Raw genomic sequence first — 19,197 nt, forward strand, 5'->3', positions numbered from 1 at the left:
TTTATTCATATTTCCTTAGTTTTCCCTGATGTCCTTTTTCTATCCCAGGGGCCCATCCAGGGTACGACACTGCATTTAGTAGTCACGTCTCCTCAGCCTCCTTTTGGCTGTGGCACGTTCTCATACTTTTCTTGTTTTTGATGACCTTCACAGTTTTGAGGAGTACGTGTCAGGTATTTTGTAGAAGGTCGCTCAATTAGGACTTTTTGGGTGTTTTTCTCCTGATTAGACTGGGGTGATGTGTTTTGGGGAGGAAGACAGTAGAAGTAAAGTGCTGTTTTCATCACGTTACATCAAGGGTGCATCCTGTCAATATGACTTCTCGCTCTTGGCGTGACCCTGATGCCTGGCTTGAAGAGCGTTGGTCAGGTTGCTTTGCTGTAAAGTTGTTCTTTTCATTTCCCTTTCCTTCCTGTGCTCTTTGGAAGAAGTTCAGGTCACTATGTGTAGCCCACACTCAAGGATCGGGAGGCTGTGCTCCACCTCTTTAAGGGTAAATGAATTATTTGGAATTCTTCTCTCTGGGAGATTTGTATCTTGTTATTTATTTATTCCTGTATTTATTTATGTATTATTTGTGTATTTATTTATATCTCTATCGACTCATGGATCTTTCTTTTATATTTTATGTTATAAACCCAATACTACTTTTTTTGTTGCCCAGATTCTTCTAGCTCTGGCTTTTGAGAGCTTTTTCAGTTGACCCTTTATCCCTTTGACATATCCCCATTAATTTTGTTTTGCTTTGTGTTTAGCATTTTTTTACTTTCTGGAGCTCCAAGATGCTCAAAGCTCATCTTGTACTTTTCCTGTGTCGGTCCTAGAGTCAACCATTTCTCTAGGGACGTTTCTCTTTTAATGTCGCAGAAATATCTCAAAAGAAAAATTCGTTATCAGTCAGGGTCCTATTTAGCATACTCTAAGTAGGATAATTTGAGGAGGGCTTAAGAAAAAAAAGCTTTTACAAATATAGGGTGCAGGACAGTCCCAGGATGTATACATCTAGTAACCATCAATCTGTTATCACCCCAACTGAAGGGAGCAATTATTAGTACCCAGAGGAGAGAGTCATGTACTTAAGACATTCTTGAGAGGCTCAGTGGCCTTCACTGGAGGGATACAGCCATCCTGAATCCAGCCACAGGAAGGAATCCAATCATTTGTGGGAAGCCAGAGGTCAAGGGAACTCTTTGATAGCTATACCAATCACCTTCATGAGAAAAAAACAAGGTTGAGAGGGATAGAGAGGGGATCTTCTGGGACAAATCAGAGCTATCCAGCAGAATATGTATCATTGGACATATTTTCTATAGGGGAAAAAATGGAATCGTATGGTTCTTACCATTATTATTGTGATAGAACTTCATTATTTATGATTCTATAAATATAAAATTATCATAATTTAACATTTTATTTGAAATAAAGTAGTCAACACTGGATTTGATTGAGATCCTAAATGGCTAGCTAAATTGCTAGTATTAAAGTCATTAAATGAAATACAGAAAAATGGAGAAAATTGTACCTAAGAGAACTTGTCTCAGAGTGAGTGCCCTTTGTGTTTGGGAGGAATAGTTTGAGAAGCACTTAGAATTTAAAGAAGGAGGAGTGGGAATTGGAAAGGCACTCTAGAGGCATGCTTAAACAACAATGAACATGCCATTCAGTTTTTGAAGTGGTTTGGGTCTCCTTAACCTCAGGAGTGATAGTCCAATTATTTAACCACTTGTATAGCACAAGTTCATACCAACCGGAAGGTACTTATGAATAAATGGACCAGAAGCAATTAGTATGAATATAGCATAGTGTTTATAATTGATCTGTGTTTATATTTAGAGATGATTGCTCCAGAGTTCAGACATTTAATTCAGTCTCCTGGTGATCTCATTCAGTTTCATGGCTTTACATACTACTGGCATGGTGTCAACTCTCAAATTTCAGTTTCCAGTATAGACATCTCTCCTGAGCTTCAGACATAAATATCCAAGTAATTTCCAATCATATGCATTCGGTTGTCTAAAGACATCGCAAGATTAATATGCCTAAAATGCAAATTTTTCTCTTTCTTTGCAAAAAATTGCTCTGTTAAAGTCTTTCATATCTCAGCTACAAACAATCCATCCTTCTGGTTGCTCAAGCCAAAATTTTTTTAAAGCTGTCATCCTTATTGTTAGACATTACGTTCAATGAAATGCACTCATTTTAAGTATACAGTTTGATGAGTATTAACAAACCACAGCAATCAAGATATAGATTCTCTTTACCTCAAAGAGCTTCCTTTTGCTGTTTCACCCCTGCCCTAGGCAACCACTGATTTGTTCTTGATTTTTTCTAAAGTAGTATGTGAATGGACTCGAACTGTATATACTGTTCTATGTCTGCCTTCTGGCTTCTTTCATTCATCATGATGTTGGTGACTCATCAAAACTTCAAATCATGCTGATCAATTGACTCTTGTTGAATATACCTGGAGTTCTTTTGTTTGTTTTATTGTTTACCCATTCTATGGATATGCCAAAATTTGTTTATCCATTCCCTTGTTGATAGATATTTGGATTGTTTTCAGTTTGGGGACCATTATAAATAAAGCTATTAGGAACATTCATGTAAGAAGTGTTTGTGTAGGCATATATTTTCGTTTCTCTTGGTTAATTTCCTAGGAGTAAAATTTCTGGTTCATATGCAAAGTGTATGTGTAACTTTATATGAAACTATGGAACTGTTTTAAAAGTGTTTGTACCATTTTCATTCCTGCCAGTAGTGTATGAGAGTTCTAGTTGCTCTATTTCCTCACCAACACTTGATATTGTCAACTTTTTAATTTAGGTAATCTAATGGACGGTAGTGGTATTTCGTGATTTCAGTTCTAATTTCCTTGAGGAATATGATATTACACACCTTTTCATGGGCTTATTGGCCATTCATTTATCTTCTCTAAACTATCTGTTCAACTCTTTTGTTCGTTTTTAAAAATTGCGTTGACTCTCTTCTTATTGACTTGTCAGAGCTGTTTATTCTGAATGCAAGTCCTTTGTCAGCTGTATTTATTGCTAATATTTTCTCCCAATCTGTGACTTTCCTTTTCATTTACTTCACAATACTTTTAGAAAAGCAAATTTGAAAAGTTTCAAAGTTCAGTTTCTTATCCTTTTTCTTTTAAGATCCTTGCTTTTTGTATCCTATAAGAAATATTTGTCTACATCAGAGCACGGGGAAATTTTCTCAGATTTTCTTCAGTTTTGTAGTTTTAACTTTTACTTTTGGTCTGTGATCCATTTTGAGTTAACTTTTATAGAGGATTTGTGATGAGGATCAAAGTTTATGTACTTATTTTTAATATGCATATTTAGCAGCATCTGTTGAAATGACTATCCTTTCCCCATATATTACATTGAGAGCCTTGTGGAAAATCAACTGACTATGTATGTGTGAGTTTTTCTAAACTCTCTATTCTGTCCCATCATATCTCTGTTCTTGTGCCAATATTACACTGTCTTGATTACTCTCACTTTATAGTAAGTATTAAAATAAGATAGATTAATTATTCCTACTTTGTTCTTTATCAAAATTGTTTGGCTATTCTAGATCCTTTGCATTTCCATGTAAATTTTAGAATCAGCTTGCCAATTTCTTTAAAAAATTTACTGGTATTTGATTTGCATTGCATAGAATCTGTAGACCAATTTGAGGAGAATTTACATCGTAACAATATTGATTTTTCAGTACATGAACATGGAATATATCTCATTTTGATCTTCTTTAATCTAACTCAGCAACATTTTCATTTTCAGTAGACAAGTCTTACACATATACTGTTAAATCTCTCCATAAACGTTTCATATTTTTTGATACTCTTGTAAATGTTTTTTTTTTCAATTTCCAATTGGATATTGCTATATATATATAAATTATTATCTTGGTTTTAAAAGACATACAGATTTGAAATACATGGCAGAATAGTTCAAAATGTAGGACTTAAAGTGTTCAAAGGTATTTTCATTGTACAGGAAGTAGTAAAAATGCTAATTTATATTAGATCCTTATAAGTTAGAGGTGTATGTATTATCTTTTGGGCAAAATATAGTAAAGGAATGAATAGCCAACTATTAGAGGGTAAAATTGAATAATTTCAAAAGTAGGTGAGAAGGAAGAGTGAAAGGAATATAGCACAGTACAGTCTTTCTGCATTTGGAATTCTAAGTTTGAAATAAATTTTCCTTGGAACCTTTGAAAGTACAGCTCCATTATTTTAATGAATCCATCATTGCTCATAAGAAGTCTGGGGCCAATTTGATTTGCTTTTTACTATAGGTAATCTATTGTTTTCAGTTTGTTTGATTTAGGTTTGTATGTCTGAAATACTGTTAGGTTTGTGTCTTTAGCCTCAGAGCTTTGACGTGCCTCTGAATGTAATCTGCTTTCATTGATTTTTCATGGCACGTGGAGGGCAGTTTCAGTCCTAAGACTTATGCACTTGTTTTCAGCTAAGGAAAACTTCTTCTCTGGTATTTTGCTGATCATTTCTTTCCTTTATTTTCCATATGCTCTCTTTTGGAAAGTTTTATTGGCAAATACTGAACCATTGGGATTGTCTTGAATTTTCTCTCATTTTAAACTTTGTTGTCTCTTTGCTCTCTATTCTTGGAGTTCTCCTTGACTTTATCTTCTAGATCTCTCTCTGTTGGTGCATTCATGCAAAGATGACAGCAGTCAGCATATGAGACATCCTAAAGCAGCGTGCTAGTGCCACGTGAGCAGTGCAGGCGCGAGGGCAGGAGGATGTCAGATGACAGAGCCCTCACTGTACGGAGGGAAGTCATGAAGAAGTCAGAATGGGCTCTTGGAAAAAAGGGAGGTTGACTTGAATGAAATGAAAGCATATAGAAGGCTCTAGACCACATTTCTTTAACTTCTTGATGTTAAGCTTTGTTCTACATGTGAGCATTCCTTTATGTGGTCTCACATAACCTAAAAAGATGGTGGTAGTATTAGGAGATATTTACTCTGAATTATTTTTTTCTGTGTTAGTTGTTATGGTATTTAATAAAATATATGCAGAAGCTTCACCAGAATATTCATTGTTTTAAAGTTCTGAGCCAGTCTCTTCCTTGTTTGACACCCAGAATAGTTAATTTGTCTTAACACACCTCTTCTACACGACAAAATATATTGCAGGCCTAATCATGAAATGAAATAAATAATAATGATGGCCAGAAAAGAAATGCATACAGTGAAAAATTTGTATTATTGAATTTACATATATATATATTTTTGCCAGTTAAAAAAGTAAAAACTAAAAGTAAATATATTATTACAAAAAAGATGAATCAGTACTTTTAAATTATGTTAATTAATTTTTCTGAAGAAATGAGGGAAAACCTTGTTCCTACATATTAGTCTATCTCAGAAATGAATAATAGTGTTATAGTGCCTGTTTTGGGACCTTTTGCAAATGTGTCAGTGATGTACTTAAAGTTGAGCTTTGCATATTTATGTTCAACAGTGTATAGCCAGAGTTGTAAAGTATACTCATAGTTGATCAAAGAATATATTTCATTACTTTTAACTTCAAAAGTTTCTTTAACGTGAAGCAACAGCTATACCAATAGTTAGGGAAAGTTTTGAACATGAGGATGAGAGTATTAGAGATTCACAAAATCCCATTGCACAGTTAACTAAGGAAATCATAATACTGTGCATGTCTTTGTTGTTTTGAGATCTGTTGTATCTGCTTTCAAATATTTTTGCCGTGGAAAAAGAATTCCAGTAGAAGGATCTTCACCAGAAAAATCCATCCTAAATTCAATTATATTTGATAAAAACTTTCAGTTTTTCTTCTTCTGCAAAAATAACAAAAGCGAAAAACAGAGAAAATGGCTAAATGAGAGTGAATATTGATGTTATTGGTCCCATTACCACAGAAGGAATGTCTAGTTTTTGGTGAAACTGATTGATGAATTCAAACATTGAAATTCTGGTTTTTTCTGGCCATGTAAGACAGGCGTCTTTTGTCATTTTCCCTGGCATTGTCCTTATAAATTGGATTCTCTTTTTATGTGCGGATATCCATTTCCTTAAATTTTTTGCTGCATCATTAATGGTTTCTTCACAATTTCTCTGTGCCAGTCTTCAAGGAACAGGCTTAAAGCTTGACGTTTCACCGTACAAACTTCAAGGTTCCTTGCAGGTGCTTGCAAATATTTTTGTCTGGTTAATTCATCTAGTACTTCGCACTAGAAAAATAGGAAGGAAAATTTCACACAGCTGTTATTGTTTATTTTGAAGTTATAGTTTAAACATAGGAATATGTAGACCACAGAGGCCGGGAACATGACATGCACTCAAAGCAATCTTCAAGACAATTACACGTATACTCTCAAAGCGAGGTCTATTGCTGAATCCACGATCATTGGCATATCCGGATCTGGTCACATATAACTGGGGATTCTCCAAATTAACCTCCATTTACAAAATTGAAACTTACATATAGGTTATTAAAATTCAACAAAAGCTCAGCAACTGTTTAGGAGTTAGACAAAATTATATTTTTCAGGGTGGACTATTTTGTCAGTGATGTTGTTTAGAATTTGCTGGTAACTGACTTTTTGTCGGTTTCCTTGTTTTCGTTTTGCTTGCACCACTGCCCAGCCTTTGGTGTACCAAGGTGCTTATATGTCTTCATTGCCATTTGCTGAAAGTTAACAGGATCTACCCAATAACACTATTAAACATACAGAATACACAGTGTCTGGCACGAAGAAATCAGGGTATGCTAGTTACTATTTAATTGCTGTGGTTTTGTTTAAATTTAGGACTTGTGAAGGGTCCACTCAGTAAGAGGTTTTATAGTTTGTAGATTGAATATCTATATCCTTAACATCAAGGGATGATATAGTTTCTAATATGAAATTCAAGTCTCAAGAGCAGTTGGACTTTTTTTTTTGCTTAGAAATTCAGAACATTGAATGGGTTGTTATATAATTCCATGAATTGATTTTCATTCTCTTAGAATATACAATCCGGAAATGTCTATAATACTGGACTTTTTTCTCCCTAAACTCTCACTAATGATCAGGGAGCTGAGACAGCAACTGGAGTCAGCTACCTGAGGGCTGCCTGCTACTCCCACACTAGGTAGCGCCTACACTGGTCAGTGGCTGGCCTCTTGAGGACATTCAAAAACAGCCAAGGAAGGCTGTGAGGAATGAGAAAGAAAGGAATAATAATCCAGAAGAGTGACAAAAATTGTATCTAATGAGAGAAAGATGCTATTGACAACTCCTACAATATAGCACAGCAATATAGGTTTTCAACTCTGCTCCTAGAGAAGGGAATCTAAAGTACCTTCTTACAAATAAATTAGATTGAATTTAATGAATCAAAATTATATAGACAAAATTATGTTTATGAAAAGCTTATAATATATGAAAATTTATTTTAATATTACAGTAATATGAAAAAGGCAAGAAAATTGTGTACATTAAATATGTACTTAGTGCTTAGACAAAACCAGAAATAAATACATCAAATAGATACTGAGGTAACAAGAAAATAGGAATGATTTTAAAAGTAACTTTTCATTAGTTTCAGTGTTATCCATTTTTTTAATACAAAGTGAACACATTCAGCAAAAGCTGGAAATATATAATAGATTATTATTTTATTCTATTATTTATTCTATTTATTTATTCTGAATTTTTATTGTGTAGAATGTTAATATTACCTTTTTTAATCAAGTCCTTTGGTGATCTTCATTCAATATATTTAAAATCAAGTTAAAAAAATATTAACTATTGAGTCAATACTTTTTCAGGACCAATTGCTGGTATTGAGCCCATTGGTTTTTATAATGTGAAGATATCATGTGTATTGGAGAAGCTGCAAACTAACTTGATATTAGATGTATTTATCACAGAAGGCTTTCTACCAATCATCTAGGTGATTTTTGTACACTGAGCTCCCAGCAGCTCTTGAACGTGGTGGTACCTAGGTAACCTGACTCCAGGGCCAACTGATCCTTTAGGCACAGTAGGCACAGTGCCGACAAGGGGCCCCAATACTTTTTTGGAGCCCATGGAAATGTCTTAATTTTAATTTCTTTTAAAATCAGAAGAAAAAATCACAAATATAATAATATGTATCTTATCTGTATGTGTGTGTATATGTATATCTATTTTAATTTTTAATTTTTTTTAATGGAGGAAGGGGCCCATGAAAGGCAAACAGGCCAGGGCCCATGGAAGTCATAATGTAGTCCTGCATGGCCCCTTAGGGTACGCCTGTTACATTTCCCTTAACAATTCTGTAACGAATTTAGGGAGAACATCTGAGAAAAACAGTAACTTGTAAATCTCATGAAAGATTCCAGGAAAATCAAAGTGCTGAGGTGAAAAATTTCAGCCCAACAGAAGAATATAGTTCAAAATCTGCTTTATTCAATGACCAGCATCCATCATGTATCTGTCGTGTTTTTAAATAACAGCAGTGTTAACTCATCTGTCATAGTAGGCTTGGCATTTTACAAAGCAGGAATTTTCTCTCCAATGTTAGGCTATTGTAGGAAACAACAGTTTAAGCAAAACTTTGTACGATAAGAACTGAAACCCTTTATTGATCATTTTATTAGATTAGCTATCATTTCATGGACTATAAAATGCACAGACTACTTGCCTTTCTGTACCATAGGTTTGGTTTTCTTTCAAATATTATTGATTACTCCAGATGTTTTTAGGTAATTGCCTTGGTGTTTAAAAATAGTGGTCATAGTAACTGAAGATTGAAGATCACTCAGCGTTGGAATAATCCAATGACATTTCCTTTTTTCCCCCCAGTGTTTTGGGAGGCTATGAAATGTTTTACACTATTGGGTCAACTTTCCATACCATACAAATAATCCCAGAATAATTGTAGTAACTTTGCTTTCTTTGCCTGATAGGGGTACACTTAACAGAATACCTATTTTGCTTTACATCTTCATTATTTGCGTTTCACTTCATTTTTATTTTTTCTCTCTCCTTTCTTCCTTAATTCAGTTCCACAAATATGTATGGTTTAAAGTTACTGTATAAAGAACTTAGGGAAAATTACTTGGAAGTCTTTGGTTTTTTCTTTTCTTTCTTTGTTTTCTTCCTGTTTTTTGTTCTTTCCTTCTTGCTAACTTCCCCCCCACCCCAGCTTTAAATATCACACACACGAGTTCACACGGGTGATTGTACTGAGGGGTGGTTTGTGTGCGTGTCCTTTTTGGGGGAAACTTTTCTTTAATCCTGGGCAGGGTTCTCTAACTCTCCATTGATTGCTCCACAGCCCGCAAAGCGATTCAATTTGTTCCTGCGGCGACGTGTCCTGGTAAAACTGGTGTGGAATGATGCTGCTTGTGCTCTGGATGCTGCAGTGATAGCCGGAGTCATTTCTCTTTCAATGAACACTATTGATTTTGGGGGACTTTGTCACTGGTTTTTAGTCCCCAGGCAATTGAGGTTTTACAATAGTGATTCTTAATCTTTTTTGGATCTGATTAAAGCTATGGACCCTCTTCCAAAAATCTGTGTGTGTGTGTATATTACATACACATATGTATATACACACATACATACACAGTTTACATACAGTCTCAGGTTTATGAACCTCCATCAGGAGTTGAGGTCTATGAACCTCAAAATAACGACCTCATTCGGAGAAAAGCAGCCCAGATGTTTGCCTCATTATAAAGAGGCATTTCTAAGAACAAATCAAATGTAAACACAAACACATACACACACTGAAAAATATGGTCTTAATGTCATGTCTTGAGCAAAACAAAAGAAGGATGTGTTTTAATAGTATTCAGTTATACATAACAAAATGGTGAGGTTTTTCTGCCCCGGTTGGCTTTACCCAGTTTTTGTTAACAGTCCTAAGACATGTACCTCCTGGTGACTTACAAGGCTACCAGTGATCTCTCTGTATTTTAAAAAATGTCACAGTTCATAGTTGGGGCACGACATAATGCTAGAAATTGGGTTTTCCTCGGTAGCCTTTGGCTTTCAGAAGGGAAGTCTGGATATACCCATTTTGACTGAACACTCAGAAAAATCGTTGGAGTCACTGTTCTTCTAGCTGCTTTGTTCATTCCCTTTCTGAGACATGTCAGCTATGCGTTCATATAGATAAAATACAGTTACTCTGTTCACACACCGCAGATCCAACAGGAGGTTTTTGTCTTATTTTTACATGACTGATCTATATCCATTCCTTTTTATGGGAGGTCTGCCTGGCCTGACTTGGGTGAAAAAAAAGCATAAAGTACCATAAAAGAAACTCATAAGCTAATATAAATACCAGTCATGAAAATTAAAAACATCCGGTTCCCCAGTCACAGGTTAGTTAAAGCGCCTGGAAAGTTGCCTGTATTACAACTTTGCATCACAGGGTTAGAGAGATCACGTATGTCCATACCTCATCTCTTTGTATCATTCTAAGTGTTATACGCAGGCTATTCCAGTACTAAATATCAAAAATTACATATAAACTATGAAGAAGATCAAATCAGTCAAACATAAAATCTCTTCTTTCTGAAGCTCTCTAGTGTTTTCTCACTTTTGAAAGGGAAGGAATTAGAACTATAAAACATGTGAAAAGCAAATTTTTAAGTCTAACTATTATACTGAGAGAATTGATAACACAAATTCAAACAAAGGATTGATTTTGGTTCATTTAGGAAATTGATTTTGAAAGGTGATTTGCATGAGAGTTTACTTATAGAGAAGCCGGCTGGCAAGCTACCTGCTTTCTCGTTTTTAACTGCACCTTGATTTTATTTTAACCCTCCAAAGTTGAATTATAAATTGGCAATTTTATGAAAATGTAGTATAAACATTAATCATAAGTTTATTTTCTTACTGTGAGATTCATTAATTGGTCTGTAATTAATCACACCCCTAAAGCAGTGTGCAACCATGAATTATTTGTTGGACTAGTGGGCATGTTGTTTAATGAAGATAACAAGTCTCTCTCTAAATATGCGTTTTGGGGTGAGTGTATGCATATATTCATTTCCTACTTTGGTGTAATTGCAGCATTTTTGTTGTGTGTGCATGTAGTTAACATGCTTAGCCCCTGTTGTTTCGTATATATCTCCTTTATGGGATGTCACTTTCTAAAACGAGCGTCATCTTCTGTTGATGGGAACTCTGGTTATCTGCCTTCACCACCATTTGGGGACTGAAAAAAATTAGATGGTGACCAAATTTTAGCTAATCCCTTTCATGTTTTTGCCATTTGAAAATGAAATTGATTTAAAGTTGTGTCATTCATGTCTCCTGCAGTTTAAAAGAGATGAACAAAGCAAAGATTCTATCTTCTTCCGAGATGGGATCAGGCAAATTGATTTCGTGCTTTCCTATGTTGATGACATAAAGAAAGAAGCCGAGTTAAAGGCGGTAAGTGCTTACATGAGAGAAACGAGAGTAATAGAAAGAGGCCCCTGCAAGAGTTTCACAGGGATGTTCCCGCTGAATTATGTAGTGAAAGTCAGAGGCCTCTGAAGTGTTTACTGAAAGCCAAAACTCTGTGAGAAGACTACGACACGGGCAGCCTAAGAATGGATGTGTAAATTCGACTTTATTTTTTTGGACATTTCAGACACTTAACTTCCTTTTCTTCTGCCTCCAACTAACTGATTTTTTTTTAAACAGCTCACCTTAGATATGAAACGTGACATTCAAAATCTGAGTTTGTCTGAATGTAATATTTATCTTTTATATGCAGTTTTCAGTTTGAAGACATTTGGCTAATCCATTTTATCGGAAACAGCTTTCACACTATGCCCTATTTCTTATCCTTTTGTCTTTTCATTTTCACATCTCTTTCTGAACTTATATTACTTATTCTTTTTTTTTGTTTGCTGTATCCGACACCATAATTAAGTTCATAAGACCAAGGATTTTGTCTCGTTCATTGCTGTATACCCAAATGCCTAGAACAGTGGTTGGAGCATAATGGATGCTCAGTAAATATTAGATATTTGAAATATTGAATTAATATATTAATCCATATGTATAAGCATGTATATATGCACACACATTTACTAATATACTTACATAGGAAATAAATGTGATATAAAGTAAAAATAAACAGCTATAGATATTATCTCCATAAGACCCAAAACGTATCCATTTCTGTCCCTTTCTTCCACCTTTTCCCTGGAAACTCTTCCAGCAGCCCTCTGAAATTCATTCATTATCAGCATTTTCACCTCTTCTCTGAATGGCTCCCTCCAACCCGGCTCTTCATGGAGATTCGTTGCCTTCCCCACCCGTCCTCCCAAGTGGTGGTGTTTTCCTTGTGGAGCCTTTTTCCGCAGGTGAGTGAATGCCTGCCCTCCTTGTGTCTTATTGAGGATTGCATTCATTCTCCTTCCTTTATCCCTGAGTTCCTGAGCTTTAAATCTCAGCAGAGTCATCACTCCCCTGTATCGTTGTTATTAATCTGTCCCTGGGTCTTCCCTGTTATTTCTCAACAGTTTTAGCTCCAAGTTCACTGCCAGGCTCTCCTTTTTTAATTATTGATAATCTCAATGTGTACATAGATGATTATGTCAGCATCCCAGCGTCTCTGTTTCCTGAAATTATCTTTGTCTCTAACTCAGCCATCCATTCCCCTAGAACTTGTCATTAGCATTAACTGCAACTCTTTATAATCTCATTCCAGGCATCCATCTATCTGAACAAGCCCTCAGACCTTTCTGACTAGTAGGGTTCCTCTTTCAGCTGTGCCAGGACCAGAAAAGATACACTGATCTTAGCCCCTTGTCACTGCTGCTCTTATTCAGCTCTTTGTATGCTTATCCAGCTTAAATCTCATGCTCAATAAATGGAATCACTCTATTACATGCCATCAAATTCCTTGCCCCTCTCTCAATTGTACTTAATTGGCAAAACAACAACTTTAGTTAACCTCAGCTCTCCACCTACCATGTGCCAGAGCCATGCAGAAAGACATAAGATTCACTTACTGGTTTTCCCACATATTTGTACCCATGAACCTCTGCTGGGTCCCTAATGCTGTCTGGCAATCAGACTTGACTTCCTTATTCTATTCAGCCTCCCACTCTCCTGGATGACTGCTTTGTAACTTTTCCTCTTTTCTCATACCTCCAATACCTCCTCCCCATTTTCAAGCTAAGTTGACCACATTTTTCTAATTCACTGAGAAAAATGAAGCAAGCAGAAGAGAAATTCTAAATTTCCATCACCACGTCTGTCCATCCACCAGCATCTTCACTTGTATAATCTACCTTTCTTCCCGTTAGCACGGTCAAACTATCCTTCTCCCTAAAGCAAACACCTCCGCTTGTGCCCTGGATCTCATTTCTTCTTGCCTATAATTCAGGAGTCACCAAGACTACCCCTAGGTTGGGTGATTTATTAGAAGGATTCACAGGACACAGCATGTAGTCATACTCAATGGCTATGTTTTATTGCAATGAAATAATGCAAAGTAAAGTCAACAAAGGGAAAAGATGCACGGGGCAAAGTCCGGGGGAAACCAGGAGCAAGCTTCCAAGAATTCTCTCCCAGTAGGGTCACACAGGATGTGCTTAATTCCTCTAGTAACAGTGACATCTCATGGAAAGTGTTGTCTACTAGGGAAGCTCATTAAAGACTCAGAGCCCTAGGATTTTATTGGGGGCTGGTCACCTTGTCACCTTCTGCCTAGCACATACCAACGTTTCATAGTCCCAGAAGGAAAACAGATGTTCAGCATAAACTATAGTGTTTGTACAAACAGTTTAGGTAAAGTGAACCACTCTGATCAGTTCTGGGAGTGATGGGAACCTTCCTGAATACCAAGTTCCCAGATGCCAGAGCCAACCGTGCAGGCAGATCCCTTTCTAAGGAGAGCAGTTTCAAGCCCGTTCTATTGACTCTTCTCTATGCCTGCTTCAGGATATTGCTCTTACAATTCTTGCCTCTCTTTCCTAAATTATATTTTTTGTTGTCCTTTATTGGATCCTTTTTTTTTGTTTCACTGAGGAAGATTGTCGCTGACCTAATATCTGTGCCAATCTTCCTCTGTTTTATGTGGGATGCCACCACAGCATGGCCCGACCTGCGGTGGTAAGTCCATGCCTGTGATCCGAACCTGCAAACCCTGGGCCACTGAAGCAGAGTGCGCGAACTCAACCACCACACCATCGGACCAGCCCCTGTGGGATCATTTCTTTCAATAAAGAAATGTGCTGTTAATTCTTCCATGTTAAAAAAAAAAAGAAAAAAGCAAGAACAAAAATCTTCTCTTGATCTTAATTTCCCTGCCAGCTGTTGTCCATTTCTGAAATTCCTTTCTTCTCAATTTTCTCTTAAACGCATTCTTATCAGGCCTTCACCATCTTTGTATAAATGAATGCAGTGGTCAAGTCTCAACTCTCATCTTACTTGACCTGTTTGCAGCATTTGCCACAGTTTATCATTCTTTTTTCTACTACGTATGCTCTTCGCTTGGCTTCCAGGACTCCACATTCTCTTAGTTTTCTCTTATTACGCTATTTGTTCTTTCTCAATCTTTTCTTCTCCCTGGTCCGTTATTATTATAGCACCTCAGCCTCCATTCCTTAATCCTCTTCTTTTCTCAACCTGCATCGATTTCATTGAAGATACATCCTGTCTCCCAGTTTTAAAACCAAGTCTGTGTTAATTCCAAAGTTTACCTTTCCAGCCCATACTTCTCTCCCATATGACCATTCTGCATCTCTACTTGGAAGTCTGAGAGACATCTCAGACTCAACAGGTCTGAAATGAACTCCTGAACCTCCCTCGAAAGCCCCATCCATTTACTGGCCTTCTCCATCTACAGTTATTCATCATACATTTCAGTAGTTGCAAAAGATGTAATTTACAAAATATTGTAAATGGTCCAGTTAAATCATTTTTTGGCATATATCCAAATAAAGTAAATACCATGGAAATTTGACACCCACCATCATTCATTTAAAAAAAGAAATTATATGAAGAAACCCTTTTATAACACTTAAAATCTGACATCATTTATTTTTCTCCTTCACCTAAAATTTCCATTCCACTTTCCATGCATAAATTTTTCCCAATGTAAATGTTTTATCTTTGGGAATCTTTTTTTGTTTGTTCAGTCATAAGTTTGCTAAAACAAATATATGTATATACATTGAAATATTTTTGTTTCCTTTAGCCATAACAGTCTAAGCCTTGAACTTTTCCTTTTGAGTTTTTTTTAACAATTATACAAATGCATAATTGATGAAACATCATGAATATATTATAAAATTTGACAAGTAATTATCTAATATAAAAAGCATACTCATCATGGGCCTGGCCCAGTGGCACAGCGGTTAAGTTTGCACGTTCCACTTTGGCGGCCTGGGGTTCGCTTGTTTGGATCCTTGGTGTGGACATGGCACCACTTGGCAAGCCACGCTGTGGTAGGCGCCCCACATATAAAGTAGAGGAAGATGGGCATGGATGGTAGCTCAGGGCCAGTCTTCCTCAGCAAAAAGAGGAGGATTGGCAGCAGATGTTAGCTCAGGGCTAATCTTCCTCAAAAAAATTAATTAATTAATTAAAATAAAATAAAATAAAGAGATTAAAAAGCAAACTTATCGTAAATGCATCAATTAACGAGATGGACAGAGGGGCTTTAAAAAATATTTTCTTTATTCATAAATGAATGAAAATTACTCCTCGAATGAGATGGTTTTGTTTCAACTATATTCCTCTTTTGTTTTTATATATACTAGTATCAATTAAGCTTGTTCAGCTAGATAAGTAAATTGTAATAGAAAGAGTATTATTTTAGCAGTTTTAATCTTTTTTTAACTCCTGAATTATATCCCCAAATTACGAAGTGATTTGTCGTAAGTGTACTATTTAATGGTCTCCTAGCTAACAATCCTATTAGCTCTGCCTTCAATTTTGTTGAACTTACAGAATTGGTGACCATATGACTTGCACAAGCATTTGTTACTACAATGAGAAGAGTTACTCACTTTTTCAATACTGAAAATATTCTGAATAGCCTTCCTGCCCCTCCCCCTTTTTTGTTTCCCAGAAGCGGGCAGTTTGCTTTACTTTGGCAGCATAGAGGAAGGGCGATTACAGAAGGGGAGCTGAGAAGGACAGCTTGCTCCATCGTCATAGACCTGTTCTCATACGTGGGAACAGACTTAGCTTCAGATGTAGTCAACACTGGAAGTGGAGAAAAAGAACACAAGAAAATGATCTTTCGTTCCTTGTGTAGTTTGAAGATATCTCAAGGTGCACATGTCCATTCGAAAATGAATGTCCTGTAATATCCTAGGAAGCCTTTTAAAATTTCCGTGACTGTGAAATTTTTTACAGTTAAATCATAATTAAGGCCAAAAGATTTTTCAACAATCAATGCAATGCTTTACGTTCTACAAGTAATGATTATTTGTATTTAATTTAATTTTACTTTTTCTAATTGAAGCCATTCTGTTGTTCAGGATTAAAATGTCAGGATGATATTTTGGCTTAAAGTGCATTAAATATATAGTTTATTTGAAGAGTACGGTTAGGTTTGTAATACTGAATCTTCTCAACTAGGAGCAGGATATGTCTCTCTGATTACCCAGTTTTTTTCATGTTATTCAGTAAAGTTTTGTGCATTTTTTTCAGGTAGAGATCCTGCACATTTCCTGGAGATTATTCCTAGATGTACTGAATTTTTATAGTTATATTGTGAATTATAGTACTGGGGAAAACCAGTACATGGCACGAAAAGGGGGTAATACATAACGTACATTTATTTACACCCATGGGAAGAGCAGAGGACCAGCTGAAGGGATGGTCATTGTACAACAAATCTGTTTACCACTGGGCAAATAGAAATGTTCTACATAATTGTATTGATTTGTTTTTCCATAGGAAAGAAGAAAACTATTTGAGCAAAATCTCAGAAAAACAGGCCTTGAGTTGGAAACTGAAGACAAAAGGGTAAATTTATACTAGAATCTTGGTGTTTTAAGTGTTGTTTCCTCCTCCTCTGGCCTTTGACTGGATAGACTGAGTTTGGGAGCCATACAGTAGCCTTTTTGGCCGCAGATATGTACACTGGGAATGGTAGGGCCGATGGGCTTGCAGGCGGGTAAGTAGGTCAGTGCTCTGAATATGAGATAACGAGTGGAACACTTAAAAACAGACATATGTCAGTCTATTCAGGATACAAAGACAGTGAAGACATGGCTTTTGTTTCATAGGTGTCTCATTTTGAAGGCTGCCTATAATGGTTTTTGTTTCTAATCTGTCTCGTTTTGAAGATGCCCTAACTAGTTAACTGACTAGCTTGCAGCACAAGCTGCAAGGTAGGGCAAAAGATGCTTTTTCTGCTCATGAATATGCCAAGTTCATTTTTTTTTTTTTTATCTCCTGCCATTTACTGGTTTTCTAGAATTTCCTTCAAAATTGTTTTTAAAGACCTGTTTGAGATCCCACTCTGTCCATGAAACTCTAATAGTCTCTAGTTCTAAATTAATACTTTCTAGTTCTTACTTATTCCTGTTTTTACTAAACTAATAAATATATATTATACCACACAATCTATAACTTAATTATTCTCCTGTGTAATGAACCCTTTTTACCTAAAGTTCTTCCTCTGGGTACTGGCTGTACACAGAATCTGAGTAAGAAGACTGAGTAGGTCTTACACTTTGTATGTGTCCCTCATATGCCCTAAGCATGAAAACTTAAGACATTGCCAGGAACTACATATGTATCTGTGGATTTCGGTCTAGTGTATATTGACCCTGAAATATGTTTAAAAAGATAGTCTTTGTCTCTGTTTCACCCACACACATGTATATATATATATGTTTTGAGAATTTGCATGCCTAAAAGTTCTGCTGAAAAATTTCAATAAATTGAAAATGCTGTGATATCTTTGATTTGTTTGAGATGGTATCAAATTTTGTTTCGTTTCTTTAATCAGCTCAGTAACAAACAGATCAGTAAGCTTTCTATTATTTTGCCTCCTTTTTATACAGAACTCTGAAGATGGAAGAACTTATTTTGTCAAGATCCATGCCCCATGGGAGGTATTAGTTACTTATGCGGAAGTGCTGGGAGTCAAAATGCCCATTAAGGAGACTGAGATTCCCCGAGATGAGAAAATGTCCCTGAGCTATCTGGCTGGCCCTGTGAAGCTCCCAAGGAATGTGAAGCATCCTCGTCCTGAATATTTCACTGCCCAGTTCAGCAGAAATCGGCAGGAACTCTTCCTCATTGAAGACGAGTCAAGCTTCTTTCCATCCTCAATGAGAAACAGAATTGTAGGTAGATAAGTGCTGGGAGCACATCCCTTCCAGTGAGGGACGTGTGATGTGTACGTGCATATGAGAGATACTATGTTTGCAGGGTGTGTCTGCGTACATTTTGATAAGCATTTGGTGGTATCGGGCAGGTTTGGAAGTCCACTTGGGCCAATCAAATCTGTTAACCTCCCTACTTCTCAAAGTGTTGTTTAAAGGTGAATGCTTGACAGTGTGGACACAGGAAGGAAAGAGGCATCCTGTGATCTGGGGAAGCACTTGGTTGAGAGCCAGAGGACTTTGAGTGTATAAGATCTTTGTAAAATGGTTTCGTAATCTTAGAGTTTGGTTTTATAAATTCAGTGCATTGTAGGAGGAATATTGGTCATTCCAAATGGAAATGGAAGGTTTTAATTTCTTTATATATAGATAGCATTTGAGAAACCTCAGAACTTTTTACTTTCATTTAAAACCATTTTCAGTCTTTTGAATAATAATATTTCCTCTCTATTTGTAGTCCTAGGCTCTTTAAGTTTCCCACTAAAACCCTCTCTCCTCAAGAATAGCGGTTTCTGTGCCAGTTTCTTTGTGTAAAGATAGGAATAACATCCCCCTCGTAGGTTACCCTGAGAATTGAATGATTTGCTTTGAGCAGTTTCCGGAACATGCTAAGTGCTCCATGAGTGTTAGATGTTGTTATCGTTGATCTGACTTTAGAAGGAAAAAGCTCAGGGTCTTTGTTGCTCTTACCCTTCTGTCTGTTGCCTATTAATGTGGTCACAGGGTTCCAGCAATCACGAGACCCTCCCCTGGGGCTGCCTGCCCTCTGCCCTGAGGAGCTAGAGGTCTTTAGGTTCAGCACATTTAAGTGTGTAAGAAGGATCTTGAAATAATCATTTTTTCTAGTTCCTAAATTTACTGAC

At 36.4% G+C, this 19,197-nt stretch overlaps 1 protein-coding gene across 2 annotated transcripts in view; it reads left to right on the forward strand.

Annotated features, from left to right (window-relative positions):
• Positions 1 to 19,197, forward strand: part of ANO5 (anoctamin 5) — a 96,363-nt gene that overhangs the window by 25,157 nt on the left and 52,009 nt on the right. Inside the window, exons 4-7 of one of the 2 annotated variants that reach the window (XM_014841460.3) lie at positions 9,304 to 9,345; positions 11,304 to 11,417; positions 16,896 to 16,964; positions 18,011 to 18,295. In XM_014841460.3, the coding sequence (XP_014696946.3) occupies positions 9,304 to 9,345; positions 11,304 to 11,417; positions 16,896 to 16,964; positions 18,011 to 18,295 (510 nt within the window). The remainder of the gene's footprint in view (positions 1 to 9,303; positions 9,346 to 11,303; positions 11,418 to 16,895; positions 16,965 to 18,010; positions 18,296 to 19,197) is intronic. The other variant, XM_070491355.1, reaches the window with a different exon arrangement.

The sequence above is a fragment of the Equus asinus genome, chromosome 20 (genome assembly GCF_041296235.1).
Source record: "Equus asinus isolate D_3611 breed Donkey chromosome 20, EquAss-T2T_v2, whole genome shotgun sequence".
NCBI lineage: Eukaryota > Metazoa > Chordata > Mammalia > Perissodactyla > Equidae > Equus > Equus asinus.